This window comes from Schistocerca piceifrons, chromosome 8 (genome assembly GCF_021461385.2).
Source record: "Schistocerca piceifrons isolate TAMUIC-IGC-003096 chromosome 8, iqSchPice1.1, whole genome shotgun sequence".
Taxonomy (NCBI): Eukaryota; Metazoa; Arthropoda; class Insecta; order Orthoptera; family Acrididae; genus Schistocerca; species Schistocerca piceifrons.
In genome coordinates, this window is record NC_060145.1 from 218,645,130 (window position 1) to 218,669,140 (window position 24,011).

A 24,011-nucleotide genomic window follows, 5' to 3' on the forward strand; every position below is an offset into this window, starting at 1 on the left:
CCATCTTTACCATGCTCCGGTCTTGTCCATACTAGATTATGGTAGTCAGGTTTAAGGCTCAGCAGCTCCTGCCACTCAGAATCTGTTCACCATTATGGGGTGTGTCTGGCTATTGGTGCCTTTTGTACTAGTCCTGTTGACAGTCTCCTGACAGAAGTGGGGATTCCCCCATACAAATATTATGGAGCCAACTCCTGGTTTCTTACACAATCACCATTCGCCAATTCCCTGACCATCGCAATTTTGCAAACGAGGAATGTCTCCCTCCTGATAAACACCCACGGTTGGGATTGCCGGTTGGATTGCTTCTCACTTCTATCTGCCGTTATCTCTATCTCTGCGTAATGGAATGTGCCCCATATATTTCTCCCACATCCCTCCTAAGATGGTGCCTAGTCCTTGGATTAGGACTGACCTATTCCAGGGTCTAAAGGTCTCTATCGCCCCTATGGTTTTCCAGCATCTTGTACATGCCAGAGTTCCAGGGTGCCACCATCTTCTACAGTAAAGGATCATCTTGGTTTATGTAACGTTTCTTAAGGAGATCAGTGATTTAATAATGGTCTAACAGCCATGAGCATTGTACTTGGTAATGACGTAAAAGGTGAAATCTGGATACTACAAAAGATAAATATATAAAATATCCAAATATGTATAAATATACAAAAGATAAATATATAATGAACCCAACAATTACGTTTGTTATTGTCACTGTTGCATTGGAAATTTTTCCTGTCATCTTATTTTCTATTTCTGTTTTTGCAAGTAGTTTCACTTTGTATTCACCTTCTCCTCTTTACCGTATCTACCATAATATTTTATCCCGCCCATATATGCTCAATAATATGTAACCCACTTCCAAATCATAACCAAAAAATTTTTTTTCCGCTTTCAGCACTACCACTGCTATAAAATCCACCGTTTCCAGTTCATGAACAGTTCCTTTCAGTTATTAAACAGCCATTTCGGCTGGTTCTAATAACTTTCGCTTTTTTTCCATTTCTGTTTTTCCCACATCACTGATCTTTTTTAGCCGCTTCCCACAGGTTTTTACGTCATTATTTCATCAGACAATTGTTAGCCTCATTTTCACAATCTGCCACCACAAAACCACTCCTTTTAATATATTTACACGCAGTTTTTTTCGAAATTTTCCCGAATTGCTCCACCCTTTAACGTGTTTTGGTGGCAACACAACCACCTAACCTTTGTGCACATCGTTGTCTACCAACCCAAGTTCACCACAGGATCAACATAGCCCAGCTATAACCAACACTTTTTCGCCTTTTTTCACACCAGATCTCCAGTTGCTTTCTAGTTCACCTTTATCTCTCCCCATATATTTTTATTTTCATTTTCATTTCAGCCTCATCTTACACTTTCCACCTTCTAATACCATGTCACCCTCACAACATCCCCACAACGACCCCATTAAGTTTTATTTACATTCCCTCCGCAAACATGCCTTCGGCGTAGCCAGATTACACTCCCATATTTTATTTTCTCAGGCTTGTCTGACATTTGGCGTTAGCCCCAAAGGCCTCACACTTAAAGTTCCCATCTCTGGCTGTAACCCTTCTTTCCATCAGTCCCTATACCAGTTCCAAACTGAACAATCCATTGCCCTCACCCACCTAATCCTTCACCTACACATCAACTCAGCCAATGAACACACCCGTCAACTCCTATCCTTAATAAAAGTCCTCAATCTTTCCTCTCCCACATCCACACCGGCTGTTCAGAGCATCCTCCTACAGGCCAACTGCAAATTAGAACAGCATGCCACCCTCCGCCTCAAAAAACTATCCAATCTCCTGGTTTCCCACCTCCGGAAAGGCAACTCACTCACCCTTCACAACCTTTCCAGCAAACCTCAACCTCCTCTCATTGCACACAGACCCAGTCTCTCCCATCTACTCAATATCCCACTTCCAGCTCCACTCCCCCCAAAACCTCAAAATTCCAATCAACACAATCTGGAACCACAACACCCTAATTCAGTAGTTAACCTTTCCTCCAAACCTCTCTCCCAATCCGAAACCTCTGTCCTATCCAAAGGCCTCACCTTCAGCCCCACTCCCAGATTCAACCAGACAGCCCTTGTCAAAGATTTACTGTCCTACACCTGTACTCTCTGCTGGAAATATCACTTTGCCATGAAGAAAAATGATCCTAATCCTACTCCTAATGATCCAACTCCCCAAGACACTATCCAAATTGAACCCTGCCTGGAACAGTTCTGTCCTCCGTCACAGTGGGACCCACCTCCTCTTCCTCAAAATCACCCTCTCCAAACCTTCCAGGAATTTCTGACTTCCAGCCTTGCCTCTCAATCCTTCTTAAAAAACCGTAATCCTACTCCCAACATCACCACTGCTGAAGCCCGGGCTATCCATGATCTGAAGGCTGACCGATCCATCGTCATTCTTCCGGTGGACAAGGGTTCCACGACCGTGGTACTTGATCGTCGGGAGTATGTGGCTAAGGGACTGTGTCAGCTTTCAGACAACACTACATACAAAGTTTGCCAAGGTAATCCCATTCCTGATGTCCAGGCGGAGCTTCAAGGAATCCTCAGAACCTTAGGCGCCCTACAAAACCTTTCACCTGACTCCATCAACCTCCTGACCCCACGAACAACACCCTGCACCCCTACCTTCTACCTTCTTCCTAAAATTCACAAACCCAATCATCCCTGCCGTCTCATTGTAGCTGGTTACCAAGCCCCCACAGAACGTATCTCTGCCTACGTAGATCAACACCTTCAACCCATTACATGCATTCTCCCATCCTTCATCAAAGACACCAACCACTTTCTCGAACGCCTGGAATCCTTACCCAGTCTGTTACCCCCAGAAACCATCCTTGTAACCATTGATGCCACTTCCTTATACACAAATATTCCGCACGTCCAGGGCCTCGCTGTGATGGAGCACTTCCTTTCACGCCGATCACCTGCCACCCTACCTAAAACCTCTTTCCTCATTACCTTAGCCAGCTTCATCCTGACCCACAACTTCTTCACTTTCGAAGGCCAGACATACCAACAATTAAAGGGAACAGCCATGGGTACCAGGATGGTCCCCTCGTACGCCAACCTATTCATGGGTCGCGTAGAGGAAGCCTTCTTGGTTACCTAGGCCTGCCAACCCAAAGTTTGGTACAGATTTATTGAAGACATCTTCATGATCTGGACTCACAGTGAAGAAGAACTCCAGAATTTCCTCTCCAACCTCAACTCCTTTGGTTCCATCAGATTCACCTGGTCCTACTCCAAATCCCATGCCACTTTCCTTGACGTTGACCTCCACCTGTCCAATGGCCAACTTCACACGACCATCCACATCAAACCCACCAACAAGCAACAGTACCTCCATTATGACAGCTGCCACCCATTCCACATCAAACGGTCCCTTCCCTACATCCTAGGTCTTCGTGGCAAACGAATCTGCTCCAGTCCGGAATCCCTGAACCATTACACCAACAACCTGAAAACAGCTTTCGCATCACGCAACTACCCTCCCGACCTGCCTTCCCTAGCCTCTGGCTCCTACCCTTGTAACATCCCCGGTGTAAAACCTGTCCCATGCACCCTCCCACCACCACCTACTCCAGTCCTGTAACCCGGAAGGTGTACACGATCAAAGGCAGAACCATGTGTGAAAGCACCCGCGTGATTTACCAACTGACCTGCCTACACTGTGAAGCTTTCTATGTGGGAATGACCAGCAACAAACTGTCCATTCGCATGAATGGACACAGGCAGTGTTTGTTGGTAATGAGGATCACCCTGTGGCTAAACATGCCTTGGTACACGGCCAGCACATCTTGGCTCAGTGTTACACTGTCCGGGTTATCGGGATACTTCCCACTAACACCAACCTGTCAGACCTCCGGAGATGGGAACTTGCCCTTCAGTATATCCTCTCTTCTCGTTATCCGCCAGGCCTCAATCTCCGCTAATTTCAATTTGCCGCCACTCGTACCTCACCTGTCTATCAACAACATCTTTGCCTCTGTACTTCCGCCTCGACTGACATCTCTGCCCAAACTCTTTGCCTTGACAAATGTCTGCTTTTGTCTGTGTATGTGCGGTTGGATACGTGTGTGTGTGCGAGTGTATACGTGTCCTTTTTTTCCCCCTAAGGTAAGTCTTTCCCCTCCTGGGATTGGAATGACTCCTTACCCTCTCCCTTAAAACCCACATCCTTTTGTCTTTCCCTCTCCTTCCCTCTTTCCGTTGGTTGCGAAAGCTTGAATTTTGTGCGTATGTTTGTGTTTGTTTGTGTGTCTATCGACCTGCCAACACTTTCATTTGGTAAGTCACATCATCTTTGTTTTTACATATATAATACACAGTCAGATAGAAGTTTACTCTTTTAAAAAATAAAAATGAGTGTCTTCTGTTTCCCTAGCCATACATTCTTCAGACAGTGGAGGACCATTGTACAGGGTAGAGGCAAACACTAGCTTACAACAACCAAGCAAATCTGCTATTCAGAACATTGTCATGGTACAAGTCATCCTACAGCATAAAACAACACAGATTCTGGTGTACACTTCCAGCTAGTGGGATAGCAACACTAAAATGACACTAAGCATGCAGTGGAACACGTACACAAAATCGACCATGAAATGAAAAGTTTGGAAAAATGGAGTTTTAAGTTGCCATTGTTCTTGCATTTAAATTATTGTACTATTACTTTAATAGCACTTTAATTCAAATTTTAATGATTTTTTACTCTGTTATACAGACTAGGAAGTTATTACTAAAAAAAATTAGGTCGTGCTCCATCAAAAGTAAACTGGCATAATTTTGAAGTATGTTTCTTTGACAGATTAGATGTTCATCAACAGCACTTTATTCTTTTACAATAGGAAAGGTGCAGGTTTCTCACCCAGATAACAATGACTGATACTAATAAGACCACCAAAAGGTTAGTTTTAAATGAATAGTGTTATTATTTGGTTATAAATTTTCGGTTATCTTCGCTGGGCATGCTTTACAAAAGTACTAAACGAATTGGATGTAAACAGTCTTACACATGCTGCCGAAGCTGTTGAGATGATTGTGTTTGTGTCTGCCGTATTACTCAATTATCTCAAGTCATTAAGAGAACACTCAGGTTAACTACAGACCATTTCCGGTCATGCTGCTGATATTATTTGGAGCTTCGTTCATCTGTCCACATATGTCGATGCCATTGTGTCTTGTAAAATACACTCATGTTCAGAAAAAGCAAAACATCTTAAAGAACTGCAGATTGTCTTCTTCTTCTTCTTCTTCTTCTTCTTCTTCTTCTTCTTATTTTAGTGTTCAACCCTTGAGGTTGGTTTGCAGCAGAGGCCATTCCTCTCTTCTGTCTGCATCCCAACTGATGAAATTTCCTTTGGATGGTGGTGCCCTACAACCAAAACAAAATGTGATACAATGTCATTTTAACTGTAAATTGTGCCTCACAATGATTTTAACTGATGTAAGTAAATTATTAAAGGGAAGAAGTTTCAGTTACTTACAATGAAAAATCCACGCCATTACATTCCAGTGCTGACTGCTGATCTTGCAGCAGTGAAAACTGTATGATGCACTTTTTTATGTATATGTATGTACATAATCTAAAGCATTTTATGTATATGTATGCACATAATCCAAAGCGCATCAAAGACTTCCACTCTCAGATATATTTTATTATATACATGTATGTGACAGTAGGAATTAACAGATTACAAATGTTACATTACTTATAATTTACACTGTATGAGAACTGATTAAGATACACAAATAGAGCAGTCAGTTTGTTATAAAGTATTACTGCAGTGATATATTGTAAATATTATGGTAGGCATTGTAACCAAAGTATATGATAAGGTCCAGATGTACATAAGTAAATATTACAACTTTGAGCATATTATGTAAATATTATAGTATACATTGGAAGCACAGTAAATGATTTGGGATGGATGTACATAAATAAATATTACAACAGCGAACATTTCATTGATTTTTTTAAAGATATACAATAATACACATTCAGCTAGCTGTTTCTATATAAGAAAAAAATATCAATGCAATGTCCATAGTTGTAATAGTTATTTAAGTATGTCTGTCCCTTATGATTTACTTTGGTTACAGTGTATACCATAATATTTACATAATATCACTGCAGTGACACTTCATAACGGACTAACTGCTCTACTTGTTTATCTTAATTTTAATCAGTTCTCTTTTAATGTAAATAGCAAGTAATGTAACCTTAGTAATTTGTAAATCCCTACTGTCACATATATGTATGTGACGAAATACCTGTGAGAGTGGAAGTCTTTGACGTTGTTAAGTTTGTAATATCACCACCTTTGTATACATACTTCCACATGGTGAAACTTCTTATTGTGTGAATGGTGCTATAGATTATGTGCATACATATACATAAAAAAGTACATCACACAGTTTCACAGTTTTCGCTGCTGCAAGATCATGAGCAGTCTGCACTGGAACATAATGGCATGGGCTTCTCATCGTAAGTGAAATTTCATCCCTTTAATAATTTGTTTACATCACTTAAAATCCTTGTGAGGCACAGTTTACAGTTAAAGTAACATTGTATCACATTTTGTTTTGGTTATAGTGCACTACCAGCCCCAAGGAAATTTTGTCAGTTGAGAAAACAAGAAGTGAAAGCTAATGTAAAATGTATCTTAACATGAATTAGCCATCTGAAGATGAACCTTTCGGTTCAAAACTGGTAACGGCACTATTTAAATAAATAAATAGCATTATCTGTTTTCTACTACATAAGCATCAACCTATATTTTGTACCCAGCCACACGCTCAGAATGTCAGTTTTTGACAGAATAACTTCGCTTAAGTAATTGTGTTGAATACTACTGCTGTTCCCAGCTCCTTTTTCTTGTTGTTGTTGTGGTCTTTAGTCCAGAGACTGGTTTGATGCAGATCTCCATGCTACTCTATCTTGTGCAAGCTTCTTCATCTCCCAGTACCTACTGCAACCTACATCCTTCTGAATCTGCTTAGTGTATTCATCTCTTGGCCTCCCTCTACGGTTTTTACCCTCCAATACTAAATTGGTGACCCCTTGAAGCCTCAGAATATGCCCTGCCAACCGATCCCTTCTTCTAGTCAAGTTGTGCCACAAACTCCTCTTCTCCCCAATTCTATTCAATATCTCCTCATTAGTTATGTGATCTACCCATCTAATCTTCAGCATTCTTCTGTAGCACCACATTTCGAAAGCTTCTATTCTCTTCTTGTCCAAACTATTTATCATCAATGTTTCACTTCCATACATGGCTACACTCCTTACAAATACTTCCAGAAACAACTTCCTTACACTTAAATCCATACCTGATGTTAACAAATTTCTCTTCTTCAGAAACTCTTTCCTTGTCATTGCCAGTCTACATTTTATATCCTCTCTACTTCAACCATCATCAGTTATTTTGCTCCCCAAATAGCAAAACTCCTTTACTACTTTAAGTGTCTCATTTCCTAACCTAATTCCCTCAGCATCACCCAACTTAATTCGCCTACATTCCATTATCCTCGTTTTGCCTTTGTTGGTGTTTATCTTATATCCTCCTTTCAAGACTCTGTTCTTTCCATTCAACTGCTCTTCAGAGTCCTTTGCTGTCTCTGACAGAATTACAATGTCATCGGCAAACCTCAAAGTTTTTCTTTCTTCTCCATGTATTTTAATACCAATTCCAAATTTTTCTTTTGTTTCCTTTACTGCTTGCTCAATATACAGATTGAATAACATCGGGGAGAGGCTACAACCCTCACTCCCTTCCCAACCGCTGCTTCCCTTTCATGCCCCTCGACTCATAACTGCCATCTGGTTGCAATACAAATTGTAAATAGCCTTTCGCTCCCTGTATTTTACCCCTGCCACCTTTAGAATTTGAAAGAGAGTATTCCAGTCAACATTGTCAAAAGCTTTCTCTAAGTCTACAAATGCTAGAAATATAGGTTTGCCTTTCCTTAATCTTTCTTCTAAGGTGAGTCGTAAGGTCAGTATTGCCTCACGTGTTCCAATATTTCTACGGAATCCAAACTGATCTTCCCTGAGGTCGGCTTCTACCAGTTTTTCCATTCGTCTGTAAAGAATTTGTGTTAGTATTTTGCAGCCATGGCTTATTAAACTGATAGTTTGGTAATTTTCACATCTGTCAACACCTGATTTCTTTGGGATTGGAATTATTATATCCTTCTTGAAGTCTGAGGGTATTTCACCTGTCTCATACATCTTGCTCACAAGATGGTAGAGTTTTGTCAGGGCTGGTTCTCCTAAGGCTATCTGTAGTTCTAATGGAATGTTGTCTACTCCCGGGGCCTTCTTTCGACTTAGGTCTTTCAGTGCTCTGTCAATCTCTTCATGCAGTATCATATCTCCCATTTCATCTTCATCTACATCCCCTTCCATTTCCATAATATTTTCCTCAAGAATATCGCCCTTGTATAGACCCTCTGTATACTCCTTCCACCTTTCTGCTTTCCCTTCTTTGCTTCGAACTGGATTTCCATCTGAGCTCTTGATATTCGTGCAAGTAGTTCTCTTTTCTCCAAAGGTCTCTTTTAATTTACTTGTAGGCAGTATCTATCTTACCCCTAGTGATATACGCCTCTACATCCTTACATTTGTCCTCTAGCCATCCCTGCTTAGCCATTTTGCAATTCCTGTTGATCTCATTTTTGAGGCGTTTGTATTCCTTTTTGCCTGCTTCATTTACTGCATTTTTGTATTTTCTCCTTTCATCAGTTAAATTCAGTATCTCTTCTGTTACCCAAGGATTCCTTTTTACCCACTTGATCCTCTGCTGCCTTCACTATTTTATCTCTCAAAGCTACCCATTCTTCTTCTACTGTATTTCTTTCCCCCCATTTTTGTCAATCGTTCCCTAATGCACTCCCTGAAACTCTCTACAACCTTTTTCTTATCTTTGAACAATTTTTTTAATGTCTGGTCGTGAATGAATGAATGAATTAATGAATGACTTCAGAGATGTGGTTTGCAGAAGAGGTACGATGACAAGAGTATATTATTATTACCCTTTCTCAGACGTTATGTCTGTTTAGAAATGGAAAGTGATGCGGACCTTTATCAAGCGTGACTTCCTTTTAACTGTACGGTAAATGTTACATTGCATTTAGGACTTTCGTGTAATTAAACATGTATCAATAATTACAGATTTCTGTAGTTGTATATATACGTTTGGATGTAGCTGTATTGCGTTGATGTACTGGTGGATATTGTGTGGTATGACTCCTGTAGTTGATAGTATAATTGGTATGATGTCAACTTTATCCTGATGCCACATGTCCTTGACTTCCTCAGCCAGTTAGATGTATTTTTTATTTTTTCGCCTGTTTTCTTCTGTATATTTGTTGTATTGGGTATGGATATTCCGATTAGTTGTGTTAATTTCTTCTTTTTATTGGTGAGTATGATGTCAGGTCTGTTATGTGGTGTTGTTTTATCTGTTATAATGGTTCCGTTCCAGTGTAATTTGTATTCATCATTCTCCAGTACATTTTGTGGTGCATACTTGTATGTGGGAATGTGTTGTTTTATAAGTTTATGTTGTAAGGCAAGCTGTTGATGTATTATTTTTGCTACATTGTCATGTCTTCTGGGGTATTCTGTATTTACTAGTATTGTACATCCACTTGTGATGTGATCTACTGTTTCTATTTGTTGTTTGCAAAGTCTGCATTTATCTGTTGTGGTATTGGGATCTTTAATAATATGCTTGCTGTAATATCTGGTGTTTATTGTTTGATCCTGTATTGCAATCATGAATCCTTCAGTCTCACTGTATATATTGCCTTTTCTTAGCCATGTGTTGGATGCGTCTTGATCAATGTGTGGCTGTGTTAGATGATACGGGTGCTTGCCATGTAGTGTTTTCTTTTTCCAATTTACTTTCTTCGTATCTGTTGATGTTATGTGATCTAAAGGGTTGTAGAGGTGGTTATGAAATTGCAGTGGTGTAGCCGATGTATTTATATCAGTGATTGCTTTGTGTATTTTGCTAGTTTCTGCTCGTTCTAGAAAGAATTTTCTTAAATTGTCTACCTGTCCATAATGTAGGTTTTTTATGTTGATAAATCCCCTTCCTCCTTCCTTTCTGCTTAATGTGAATCTTTCAGTTGCTGAATGTATGTGATGTATTCTATATTTGTGGCATTGTGATCGTGTAAGTGTATTGAGTGCTTCTAGGTCTGTGTTACTCCATTTCACTACTCCAAATGAGTAGGTCAATATTGGTATACCATAAGTCTTTATAGCTTTTGTCTTGTTTCTTGCTGTCAATTCTGTTTTCAGTATTTTTGTTAGTCTTTGTCTATATTTTTCTTTTAGTTCTTCTTTAATATTTGTATTATCTATTCCTATTTTTGTCTCTATCCTAGATATTTATAGGCATCTGTTTTTTCCATCGCTTCTATGCAGTCGCTGTGGTTATCCAATATGTAATCTTCTTGTTTAGTGTGTTTTCCCTTGACTATGCTATTTTTCTTAAATTTGTCTGTTCCAAAAGCCATATTTATATCCTTGCTGAATACTTCTGTTATCTTAGTAATTGATTGAGTTGTTGATTTGTTGCTGCCAGTAGTTTTAGTTCATCCATGTATAGCAAATGTGTTATTTTGTGTGGGTATGTTCCAGTAATATTATATCAATAATTTGTATTATTTAGCGTGTTGGTTAGTGGGTTCAGAGCAAGGCAGAACCAGAAAGGACTTAATGAGTCTCCTTGGTACATTCCACACTTAATCTTTATTGGCTGTGATGTGATAGTATTTGAATTTGTTTGGATATTAAGTGTGGTTTTCCAATTTTTCATTACTATGTTTAGGAACTGTATCAATTTAGAATCTACTTTGTATATTTCCAATATTTGTAGTAACCATGAGTGGGGTACACTATTACAAGCTTTTCGGTAATAAATGTATGCGTAGTGTAGCGACCTTTGTTTAGTTTTAGCTTGGTATGTCACCTCCGCATCTATTATCAGTTGCTCTTTACATCCTCGTGCTCCTTTGCACAAGCCTTTTTGTTCTTCATTTATAATTTTGTTCTGTGTTGTATGTGTCATTAATTTCTGTGTAATGACTGAAGTTAATATTTTGTATATTGTTGGTAGGCATGTTAGGGGGCGATATTTAGTTAGGTTTGCTGTGTCTGCTTGATCTTTAGGTTTCAGATAAGTTATTCCATGTGTAAGTGTATCAGGGAATGTGTATGGGTCTGCAATGTAACTGTTAAATAACTGTAATGTAACTGTTAAAAATGTCTGCTTGTGTCTGTGTATGTACGTACGGATGGGTGTGTGTGTGTGTGTGTGTGTGTGTGTGTGTGTGTGTGTGTGTCTCTTTCTGCTCCCGGGATTGGAATGACTCCTTACCCTCTCCCTTAAAACCCACATCCTTTCGTCTTTCCCTCTCCTTCCCTCTTTCCTGATGAAGCAACCGTTTGCTGCGAAAGCTTGAATTTTGTGTGTATGTTTGTGTTTGTGTGTCTATCGACCTGCCAGCACTTTCGTTTGGTAAGTCAGATCATCTTTGTTTTTGGATGTATGTTAAATAATTTAGTTAGATGTGAATGTGTTGAGGTGAACTTCTCTAGCCAGAAATTTGCTATTTTATCTTTTCCAGGGGCTTTCCAATTGTGAGTAGAATTAATTGCTTGGGTGACTTCATGTTGCAAAATTATCACTTCAGGCATTTGTGGTATCATCTTGTATGTGTCTGTTTCTGCTTTTATCCACCGTGCATGCCTGTTATGTTGTACCAGGTTTGACCATATGTTGCTCCAGAGATGTTCCATGTCTGTTATGTTTGGTGGATTGTCTATTTTAATGTCAGTGTTATCTATTGTCTGGTAAAATTTTTTTTGGTTGGTGTTGAATGTTTGATTTTGTTTCCTTCTATTTTCACTTTTTTTGTATCTTCTAAGTCGTTTGGCCAGTGCTTGTAATTTCTGCTTCTTTTCATCTAATTGCTCTATCACTTCTTGTTGTGATATTTTACCAACCTTTTTCGTTTTTTGTCTGATATTTCATTTCTTTTAAATTGTGTTAGCTGTCCGATGTCTTTTCTCAGTTTTTCTATTCTGATCTGTAGGCTGTGTTGCCATGCTGGTTTTGTGGGTTTCTTCTGTGTGTTGGTTGGTTCTGATCTCTGTCTAGTGTGTATATTTAGTGTAGCGAGTGCTTCTATATAAATCAGTAGTTGTAACTCTTCCATAGTTGTATTTTCATTTATTTTGTTGTGTATGATTGTGTTGATAGTTGTTATTGTTGTTTCGACTTGTGGGTTATTTGGTGGTCTATGCAAGAATGGTTTAATGTCTGTATTTGTGTCTTTGTATTCTATATATGTCAGCTGAAATTTTTCTTCTATATCTAACATGTGTGTCACTTCGTGTTCTATTTGTGCTTGTTCTGGTGACTGTCTTAAGATTTCGTTTTCCTCTGATCGTTTAATTGATGCGTGTTGTTCTTGGTTTGTTTGCTCAGGGATGTTTGAGTCCATTACTGTATTTTCTTCTTCTTCTGATTGCACATTATTTTGTTCTAGTATTTGTTGTACTTGTTGTTTGATGTTTTCTAATTCTGACTGGGGTATCCTGTTATTTTTTATTATTACACGGATCTGATCCGCTAGTTGTTGTTCTGTTAAAAATTTTAATTCTGGTTATCTGGTAATGAATGTTGTCTATACTTGTGATCTGTATCCAGTTGTGTTTGTTCCTAAGTTTGTTGCTTGGTAATAACAGAACATGAGGTGTCGGTTAACTTCATCTGACCATCTCATCCTCTGCCTTTGTTTTCCTTCTAGAGTGGTTACAGGAAGCACCTCCTGCAAAACACCTCTATTTGGCTTTAAATCATTTTTCGTTTGGCTAGCAGTGTCGTTACCATTGTGGATGGGCATAGGGTTCAAGCGTCACCCCCGACCATGACAGCGCTTGTCCGAGGCTTCATTAGTTCTGTCCTGACCCAACTAATCACACTAAAAGGGGGGTTAGCCCTATTAGTGGTTTGTTCTTTTAGTCACCTTTTACGACTGGCAGAACATACCTGAGGCCTATTCTTTTCCCGGGCCTCCACGGGGTTTATTATTATTATTATTATTATTATTATTATTAATAAAAGATGTAATTTCATATTTCACCAGTCTCTCAGCACAATTACATGAAATAATTATGTTCATTAGCAGTAACCTCTATGTATTGTTCCTGTCTTTCAACAGGTATGAGAGAGCAAGAGTATTGGGGACGCGAGCACTACAAATAGCCATGTGTGCTCCCGTGATGGTGGAGTTGGATGGTGAAACAGATCCATTGCAAATTGCAATGAAAGAATTGAAGCAGCGGAAAATACCCATTATTATTAGACGATATCTTCCAGATAACAGTTATGAAGATTGGGGAATAGATGAACTGATTATAATTGACCACTAGTACATAATTCTTTGTATTCATTCCTTTACTTTTATTGTATAAAATGTTTAATTAAAAGTTTTTAATAGAAGTGGTTTTTAGTCTGCTTTTCTTATAATTTATACACATGAAAACCTGTTTAAAGTAATACTGCTTGAATCCATTGTAATTTTTTAACTAGTAGAATTTTGTTTGTGGCTTTGGCTATCAAATTGCCTTTCAGAAGTGTTTAATGATATAATTGGTAAATGATAAAAGTTATTACAGAAAAAAATCAGCAAAACCAAAAAATTAAGCTTAATTAACTTAAATTATCAGAAAAGAGAAAAATACTACATAAAAATTTGAAAAAAAGGGGACCATTCCTTCAATATCTTGCTGCAGGTAGTTACTTTTATACAACAACAGCCAAGGATTCTGACATACCAAATGTGTTTCTGTGGGTATTGCTGCATTGGAATCACTAACGATGCTCAAAAAGAACAGAAATTTAAGGAAACTGTAGTTCAAACATGTATTTTGCCATGAACACCCAGCTCCCTCCTTCATACTAAATTTCCTCATTAAACACAGGAACATCTTTGCTATATTTTTAAACCATAGTAATATCTTCGTCAAAATAAATTGAGTCGCTCCTAAAACCAGTGTCACGACCACCATAAATTCAGATATTCCATTGTTATTTCCTTCTTCACATTTCATTGGTGAGGAATTACACTGGAAATTGACTGCATTCAGTACTCTTAGGGATTCACAAATTTGATACAATTTTGATGTTTTACAATTTGCATTAGTAATGCAAGTGTATTGTAAAAGTATGTAAAGTTGGAAAACACATTAATCTCCTCTGTCCTAGTATTATATATGCTACATCCAGTTTTTTTCCTTGCTGAGGCAATTGAATAAACTTGTTCCTGATAATAGTGAGTACTTTATGGCACTTTGTTTCTGAAAGATCTCAGTAGGTTTCAGCAGCTGATTGAATAAATCTGTTTACTGCAGTGTCAGGAATTCTTCAAGAAATAAAAGCAATTTCTGTGTGTTTTTAATGATATTGAACTAGAACAGGTTTAGCATATACTGAAATATGCTAATATACCCTATATTATCAAATAAATGATTATTTCCTCTCAACAATATGGCAATGCGTTCTTTTTCATTGTGGCACTGGTTCTACATTCTGCAATGACCTATAGTTTCACATTTACAAGAGAGAATGCAAGAGAAAGAAGAGAGTGAAGAAGAAAAGGAATGAAGACGAAAACGATGCAGTTCCAATGAGGAAATGAACTTTAACACCAAAGCTCATGCTGTCACCAACAGCAAGGATGTTCCGTGCCGCACAACTTCCTGAGACATTGAATGAAATTTATAAAAGTTGTTTCAAAGACAGGTTGCGTTGATTTAAGGGCTTCACATTTGTGAATTGCACAAAATGCATAATAGATTGGTTTCAGAGAAAAAGAACAGATGTTTACAATTACAAAAAATAGTAGAATGATGAAATTTCTGATACAATTTTCAGCAATAGTAAGGAAATAACTTTTGTGGTACTTAGATAAACATATTTGTGTGTTTCAGTTGTTAGTTTTTAAATGAAACTAGCTTATTGCCTGCTGCATTGCTTACATGGTCTGTATGGTCTGCACAGATTTTTTTTTCTTTTAACAAATTTTTATGTAAAAAATTTGTATTTTGCTCACAAACTGCACAAGCTTCTAAACTTTTTATGCTAATTAAAGCCACATAAGCATGGTCTTTTTTGAGTGAACTACTGACCAAAAAGCAGTTGTGGTAGCTGGAGTCCAAGGTTTTGTTAATCATGTCTTTTGCATTCTTGTGGTGATATTCCATTGAAACTTCCATCCCCTTTCTTTTTAGCTACCCGAGAAGTGAAATACCAATTTTCATGGATTAGGTTTAAAAATTTCTTAAAATTATGAAATATTGTCTTAAAAATTTTCATTGCCAATTTCACACTCCTATGGTTGAATTGCCAAAAACAGTGAAACACATTTTTTATTTCTAACCAGGAAGTGAAATGTCAGTTTTCATATACATATCTTTAAAAATGCTTTAGTAGTTCTTTAATAACAATTTATTTTCAAAAAAGCTTTCACCCAGATTTTGCCCCCTTAGTGGTTGAATTTCCAAAAATGCTGAAATAAGTTTTTTTATCTGACTGAGAAACCAAATACCAATTTTTGTAGGGGTCTAGCTTCAAACTTGCCTTTATAGCGACATATTTTCAAAAGTCGTGTCATCCCCTATTTCACCCCCTTAGGAGTGGAATTTTGAACAATCCCTTCGTATACAGTGCCCACAGTATAAAATTCACACCCTCTCCAAATTTAAAGTGTCTGTCCTTGACAGTTTGGACTCAGTCATGATGTGTCAGTGGATCAGTCTGGCCCTATTTCACCCAGTTAGTGGTTAGATTCCCAAAAAGCAATGACACACAAACACTATGTGATCAAAAGTTTCCGGACACCTGGCTGAAAATGACTTACAAGTTCGTGGCCCTCTCCTCGGTAATGCTGGAGTTCAGTATGGTGTTGGCCCACCCGTAGCCTTGATGACAGCTTCCATTCTCGCAGGCATACATTCCTTCAGCTGCTGGAAGGTTTCTTGGGAAATGGCAGACCATTCTTCATGGAGTGCTGCACTGAGGAGAGGTATCGATGTTAGTCGGCGAGGCCTGGCATGAAGTCGGCGTTCCAAAACATCCCAAAGGTGTTTTGTAGGATTCAGGTCAGGACTCTATGCAGACCAGTCCATTATAGGGATGTTATTGTTGTGTAGCCACTCCATCAAAGGCATTATGAACAGGTGCTTGATCATGTTGAAAGATGCAATCGCCATCCCTGAATTACTCTTCAACAGTGGAAGGCAAGAAGGCGCTTAAAACCCTCTTCGGGGATGAATTTAAAAAACCACTGAAACACATATTTTGTAATTTCTAACTGAAAAGTCGCATACCAATTTTCATAGATGTGGCCTTAAAAATACTTTAGTAGTTCTTTAATAATAATTTATTTCCAAAAAAGTTTCACCCCCATAGGGGCTATATTTCTAAAAATGCTGAGACATGTATTTCTTTATTTCAGGTTGAGAAACCAAATGCCAGTTTCCTTAGATCCAGCTCCAAAATTGCCTTAACAGCAACATATTTTCAAAAAATGTTTCATCCCCTTAGGGGTGCAATTTTGAAAAATCTCTTCCCAAACGATACCTACAGTATAAGATCAACACCCTCTGTAAATTCCAAGTCTCTCTCTGTAGTGGTTTGGGCTTGGCAATGATGAGTCAGTCAATGAGTCAGTGAGAACATTTCCTTTTTATATGAGACTAATCAGAACAACACCTGAAAATTATTAGGATAAAAATATATTTGAGTATACATGCTACATGGCCTAATAGTTTGGTGAATTACAACAATTTTTAAATTTTTTTTTTAATGTTAGACTTATTTTGCCCTACAAAAATTAATTGGCCATCAATGTAGACCCTCCCTTTACAAAGTCTAAGGTCAGGACTCGAGGAGGTTGAATACTGCAGGAAGTGATGTGTTGGAAGAGAAATGCCAAAGTTTCACTGTACACAATGTAATACAGGACTTCAAGTGTGAATTTGCTTTTCATGTACCATCCTGTTACTTTATCTGTTCAACTTGCAAATAGGAAGCCTTTGTTATATACTTGAGAAAAGACAGGTGTATCATAGGAGCACATTGATAATCTTTGATGGGAATGATATAATGCAGCATGATAGGGGTTAGAGAATATAAAGAGAGACTGCTGTTGATCAATTTTGTTCCACAAAAATGAAAGGTACCAGAGAAACAGATCTGATAATGCAATTAGGAAGTAATAAAAAGAAAACCCACTTTCACAGCATGGGTGGATTTACAGTATGTCTTAAGATGTTTGAATTCTGTGATCAATTGGTAGAGGGTGTTTCTGGCTGCTGAAGAAGGAATGACAGAAGTGAAGGAAACTTTTGTACAAGGAATGAAAATGCAGTGGAAACGGATATCAACGTTAGAATCCCCCTGACATGGACCTGCTTTTCAACAGTAAGAAGGTAGAATTTGAGTCAAGGAAAATAGAAGAAAGCTTAAGTATAAGCAAAACTTAGGGAAGGGAAATCACACATAGAGCTAACTGGTGTGGACACAGTCATGTGTAACAACACACTTGTACTGGATAATGAGTAGTAGCTTTTATGCTGCCAAAGGAGCCACTATGAACCAATCATTGATCATTGCACCCATCAGCACCCAGGACGTGAAGAAAATAGTCAGTCTTTGCCAAGGCTGTGACTAATTCTCCTTGTGCCCTGAGAAGGGAAGTATTTCATCAAAGCCAGAACACTCTTCACCCAATATAGTATTCCATCTCCTACCAAACCTATAGAATATTCCACTTCCATTCTAATGCCAACCTTACTCCCTCCCCTGCACCATACAGGTGGATGACACAGTTGTGAGACCTGTACTAGACTCCCACCCACCCCACCTAGAACAGTCCATTTACAGAAATTTCCTGTCATATTAAAAGTGGGGTCACTTGTGTAAGCAACAACATTATGTATCAATGTAATAGAGGGAAACGTTCCACGCGGGAAAAATATATTTAAAAACAAAGATGATGTGACTTACCATACGAAAGCACTGGCAGGTCGATAGAAACACAAACAGACACATACATACACACAAAATTCAAGCTTTCGCAACAAACTGTTGCCTCATCGGGAAAGAGGAAAGATCACGGATAGCCTGGGCTTCAGCAGTTGTGATGTTGGGAGTAGGATTAAGGTTTTTTAAGGAGGATTGAGATGCAAGGCTGATGAGGCAACAGTTTGTTGCGAAAGCTTGAATTTTGTGTGTATGTATGTGTCTGTTTGTGTTTCTATTGACCTGCCAGCGCTTTCGTATGGTAAGTCACATCATCTTTGTTTTTAAATATATCAACAACATTATGTTTTAGCTATACTGCAATTTATATTTAGCATTCTGTATAGAAGTGACAACTAACCAGCAGTCCTCATATTAATATTTCCTTTGAGAATCAACTTTCTCACTTTGTTGTGCCTTTCATTATATCTGAACTTTTACCCAGTCAGTATTTCTGCGGATGGATGCATTTCGTTGGCTGTGTGAGTGAGAAAGTGAATTACACACAAAAATATGTGGCAGTTAAATAGCTTATTATGTTGTTATCCTGTTGTGTTTAAATGTTTCAAACATCAGTAGGCTACAGGTTTTCTTAGTAGAGCCTAGATTTTCCATTATTGTAGCAAAATAAAGGTTAAAATTATTATCTATAATAGAACACAAGCTTTACTGTGGCAAAATTGGGTGAGAGACAACAGTAAAATGGCAGAAGACTTTTGCTGTCTAAGAAACTAATCTATACAAGAAAGATGGAACAATGAGACATGAAGCAGATAGGAGGAGATGAAATCTACTGGTATCAGTAGCTTGACAAGAATGTTGCCCTCTGGATAGCTAGTTCAGAAATATGTACACTCTAAAAAACTGGAGGAAGAACAACTGGAATAATTTTAAATGCATTGCTGCAGAATTGTGTTAAATAATAAGTTCGAAGTTGAAGAATGAATTGAAGAGAACTAAGGAGGGAAAAAAGTCTCTACAAGATTGTTGTCAGATGAAGGAGCAGGTTTGTAGTACATTTAGTAAACCATCTATTGGGGATACTGAATGGAGTAGGTATGAGAAAAAAAAAGGCATGAGATGGAAACAGTTGCAGAATAGTGTCAAAGAATTCAAAAACTGACTAAAGAAGATATACAGAAAAAGTGCACTCAGAAAATATTTGCTGTAACATTTATCATCTTTCACAAATTGAATCAAGTAGGAAATACAATACATAGTTAATTTTATTCACATAAAAAATTTGTAACTTATTTAATTCAATGTATTTTATAAGTTTCTCTTGCTATCCATCCACAGGTTAGTGCTATCATTTGGTTCACTATTCAACTGATCAAAAGTAATACTTTTGACATGGCCTGAAAGTTCTCAGACTACTCATAATTTCATTTTCCTTCTTTACTTGTGTCCTTCACGTCATAACTGCAGTCTGTTCTCTGTAAAAGTTATGGATAACCTTTTGCTCCCAGTATTTTATCACTGCTACCTTCCGAATTTCAAGCAGTTATTCCAGTCAACAGTGTTAAAAGTTTTCTGTAAATGCACAAATCTATAAATATTGGTTTGCCTTCTTTCATCCTGTCTTCTGAGATTTATAGCGTCAGTAGTGCTGCACTGATTCCTGTAGTTCTTCAGAATCCAAACTGTTCTTCCTCGAAGTTGGTTTGTACCTGTCTTTCCGTTCATCTATAAATAATGTGTGTTAGTATTTTGCAACCAGGATTTATTACGAGGGGCATTCAACAAGTAATACAACACATCCTTTTTTTGAAAGCAGTTTGGTTTTATTTAGGATTCCAGTTCACCGTATTATCCCCAATTTTTTGGCTACAAAACCCTGTTTTTCAGCACAATCTCAATTCAGTGTGATGGCCTTATGCCAGCTTATTTGGAGGGCCTCTATACCTACGGAGTACCAGTCTACTGGTTGACATCAGAGCCAATGTCTTGCTGCATTAAAAACTTCCCCATCATCCATATACTGCTTCCCACAGAGTACATCCTTCATTGGGCCAAACAGGAGGAAGTGGGAAGTTGCGAGATCCGGGCTGTAGGAAGAACAGCGCAATGAAGTTTTGTGAACTGCTCTCAGGTCCACAGAATTGTGTGAGGCCTTGCATTGTCATGGAGAGGGAGAAGTTTGTTTGTATTATTATGGTGATGAATGTGGTCAAATTACTTCTCCTGAGTGTAGCACAATACGCTAAAGAGGTGATGGTTGCACCATGAGGGAGGGCATCAAACAGAATAACCCCTTTCAGAGTCCCAGGAGACCATCGCCATGACTTTACCAGCTGAGGGTGTGGCCTTGAACTTTTTCTTCAGAGGAGAGGTGGTGTGGAGCCACTCCATAGATTGCAATTTTGTTTCCAGTTCGAAGTGATGAACCCATGTTTCATCACCTGTGACAGTGTCCTACAAAAGAAGTCACAGTCAACCTTGTAAGGCACAAGCAACTGCGCGCAGGTGGTCCTTTGTTGTTCTTATGATTTTCTATTGGGCAGCAAGTAACCCAGTGGGCACACATCTTTGAGAACCCCAACCGGTGGATGAGTGTGTAAGCACTACCAAAACAGATATTTCAGTTGTGCAACGAGGTGTTTGATTGTGATTCGTCAATAGCCTCAAATGAGAGTGTCAGCGTGTTCCAGCACTGCAATAGTCACAGCTGTGTGCAGCCTACTGCCATGTGGGAGATCGGGTATGTTTGCACGACAGCGCTGTGATAATGCAGATGCCTCGCCCAATGATTCAGTGTGCTTTTGTTCATTGCCAGGTCTCCGTGCCTATGCATATCTATGATGCTCTGAGTTTATGACAAAAGAAAGTCGGTGATAGTTTTCCGCTTGGAGTGCACCTTTGAGTACCCAAATTGGTGGACGTGTGTGTTGGCACTACCAACAGAGATGTCCAGTTGGGCAGTGAAGTGTCTGATTGTGATCCATCAACCATCTTGAATGAGAATGTCCACACATTCCAACATCACAGGAGTCACAGCTGCATGCAGCCTGCTGGCATGTAGGAGGTCAGACAGGTTTATGCGGCTTCTTTGCAAAGACAGACACCTCACCCAGCGACTCGCACTGCTTTGTTCACTGCCAACTCTCCATAGACATTCTACAAGTGCCTATGGATATCTATGATGCTTTGGTTTTATGCTGAAAGAAATTCAGTGACAGCTCTTTGCTTGGAAGGCACCTCCATTACAGTTGCCGATTTGAAGGTGACATATAGGGCTGCAACTTCATGAAACTAAAAGGACTGGAGTGAGAATATTCCACAATGTCCCACAACAAATTCCACATTTTTTTGACTGAAACTGGCTGAAAAAGAAGCTGTGTTGCACTGCTTATCGAAAGCCTCTCAATTTGATGGCTTGCTAATATTCACACCTATAAGAACCTACCTTATTTGGCGCTGGGGTTACTATATTCTTTTGGAGTCTGATGACATTTTGCCTTCCTCATATGTCATACACACCAGTCAGAATAGTTTTGTCATGGCTATCTCTTCTATGAGTCTCAATTTTGGGACAATGCTGTCTACTCCAATGGCATTGCTTAGATTTAGTTCTTTACCGTATCTGCCTGTGGAAATACTTTGCACTGGAAAATATTGTCTCAGAATCTCTCTCAAATTGTTTATGTAACCTGTGGCACCTCTCGGGTATGGCGGTTACGACTCTTTAGTCGTTTGCTTGATGAAGAACTACCGCCACTATAGGCTAGCTTGCAGGGGGCTGGGGGGGGGGGGGGGGATGTAACAGAAAAGGAGAGAAGTAAAAAGACTGGGTATGATGGTGGAGTGATGGCTGTGTAGTGCTGTAGTGCTGGAATGGGAACAGGGAAGGGGCTGGATGGGTGAGGACAGTGACTAACAAAGGTTGGGGCCAGGGGGTTACGGGAACGTAGGATGTATTGCAGGGAAAGTTCCCACCTGCACAGTTCAGAAAAGCTGGTGTTGGTGGGAAGGATTAATATAGCACAGACTGTGAAGCAGTCATTGGAATGAAGGATATCATGTTTCGCAGTGTACTTAGTAACTGAGTGGTCCACCTGTTTCTCAGCCACAGTTTGCTAGTGGCATCCCCCACTCAGTCGCCACTCCCGTCATGCACTGCACTGGTCACTGGTGCTGTTGCTCGCAGTGTGGTTTCAGTTGCCTGAGCCTGCAGTCGTGTGTGTGTGTGTGTGTGTGTGTGCGTGCGTGCGTGTGTGCGTGCGTCTGTCGTCTATTGTTGACGAAGGCCTTACTGGCCGAAAGCTTTATTTGTGACAGTCTTTTTATTGTGATTATCTGCAACTCAGCATCTCCGCTATTTGGTGAGTAGCAACTTTCCTTTTCATAAAAGTGTAAAGTTTGTTGTTTTGAAGCACATAGTGATGTCCATATCATTCTAACTGGAGATGCCCATGTTAGTCTAACAATATATCGAGTGAGGTCAGGTAGCACACTGGATAAACAACTGGACTCTGTCGAGAGGATTGAGGTTCAATCTGTGTTTGGTCATCTAAGTTTTGGTTTTCCATAGTTTCTCTAAATTTTTTGTGGTAAATGCTGGAATGATTTCTTTGAAAATAATATGGATAGTTTCTTCCCCCATCCTCATACTTCCACATTGATATTGTCGATGAAAAAGTTAAAATTGTGACTGAATACAGTGCAGAAATAACTCCCCTTTTAGCTCATATGTATCGAGAAACTCCTGTGCACCAAATAGTCTAGAAAAGACTGTAGGTCTCTATTATCTACAAAATGGTTAAAAGAGTGCACACACAGAATTTCAGCCCAATATATTGATGTCGGTCAATTGTTGAATCCTAGAGAATATTCTAAGCTAAAAACATTTTGATTTCTCATGAGGAAACAAAGATTCTCTCAAAGAACTGCCACAGATTCAGGAATAGTAATCATGTGAGATACAGGCTGCTTTATTCATTCACAACATTTTGCAAATAATGAATGAAGGTGACAAGTCAGATCCTGTCTTTTGAGATTTACAAAAGTTGTTTGACACTCATCACGTTGTTGTCCACTGAGCAAGATTAGCCATGTGGTGTATTTTGTAAATATCAGATTGGCTCGAGGCTGTGATTTTCAGTGTTTTTTTACCATGCTACCAGGTGGTGAAATAAAATCTGACTGGCAACTAGGACTTCCTGTTATTTAATCTTGGTCCTGAGCAAACTTCTTTTCTCAAAGTTTTGCAGTTAGAGCCTGTGCAGGATACAGTGGCCAACACTCAGCGACCAGTTTTCGTCTAAAGCGCTGGGCAGGTTCGTTCATTTTTTTAGAGGGGGAGGCCGACAATGTTTGCCCACTTTTGGCAGGTTGGTTATGTGCTGCGATGACAGAATTGAGGTCCATACCCCGCAATCTTCCTAAAACAATTTTACAAAAACTGTTCTGAAAAAAAAAATTCATTTTCATTAAAGGTCTTAGTTATTGTGATATATATATTTAAGAGCACTACGCAAAATTCCTGAAGAGGGTCAGCAGCCTTTTCAGTAGTTGCAGGGGCAACAGTCTGGATGATTGACTGATCTGGCCTTGTAACACTAACCAAAACGGCCTTGCTGTGCTGGTACTGCGAACGGCTGAAAGCAAGAGGAAACTACAGCTGTAATTTTTCCTGAGGGCATGCAGCTTTACTGTATGGTTAAATGATGAATGCATCCTCTTGGGTAAAATATTCCGGAGGTAAAATAGTCCCCCATTCGGATCTTCGGGCGGGGACTACTCAACAGGATGTCATTATCAGGAGAAAGAAAACTGGTGTTCTATAGATCGGAGCGTGGAATGTCAGATCCCTTAATCGGGCAGGTAGGTTAGAAAATTTGAAAAGGGAAATGGGTAGGTTAAAGTTAGATATA

The 24,011-nt window shown here is 39.0% G+C and overlaps 1 protein-coding gene across 1 annotated transcript in view; it reads left to right on the forward strand.

Annotated features, from left to right (window-relative positions):
• The window catches only part of LOC124711865 (DNA-directed RNA polymerases I, II, and III subunit RPABC2), a 61,713-nt gene extending 48,159 nt beyond the window's left edge, over window positions 1-13,554 (forward strand). Inside the window, exon 4 of the mRNA XM_047242102.1 lies at window positions 13,274-13,554. Within this exon, the coding sequence (XP_047098058.1) occupies window positions 13,274-13,484 (211 nt within the window). The 3' untranslated portion in view covers window positions 13,485-13,554. The remainder of the gene's footprint in view (window positions 1-13,273) is intronic.
• The last annotated feature ends 10,457 nt before the right edge of the window (window positions 13,555-24,011 follow it).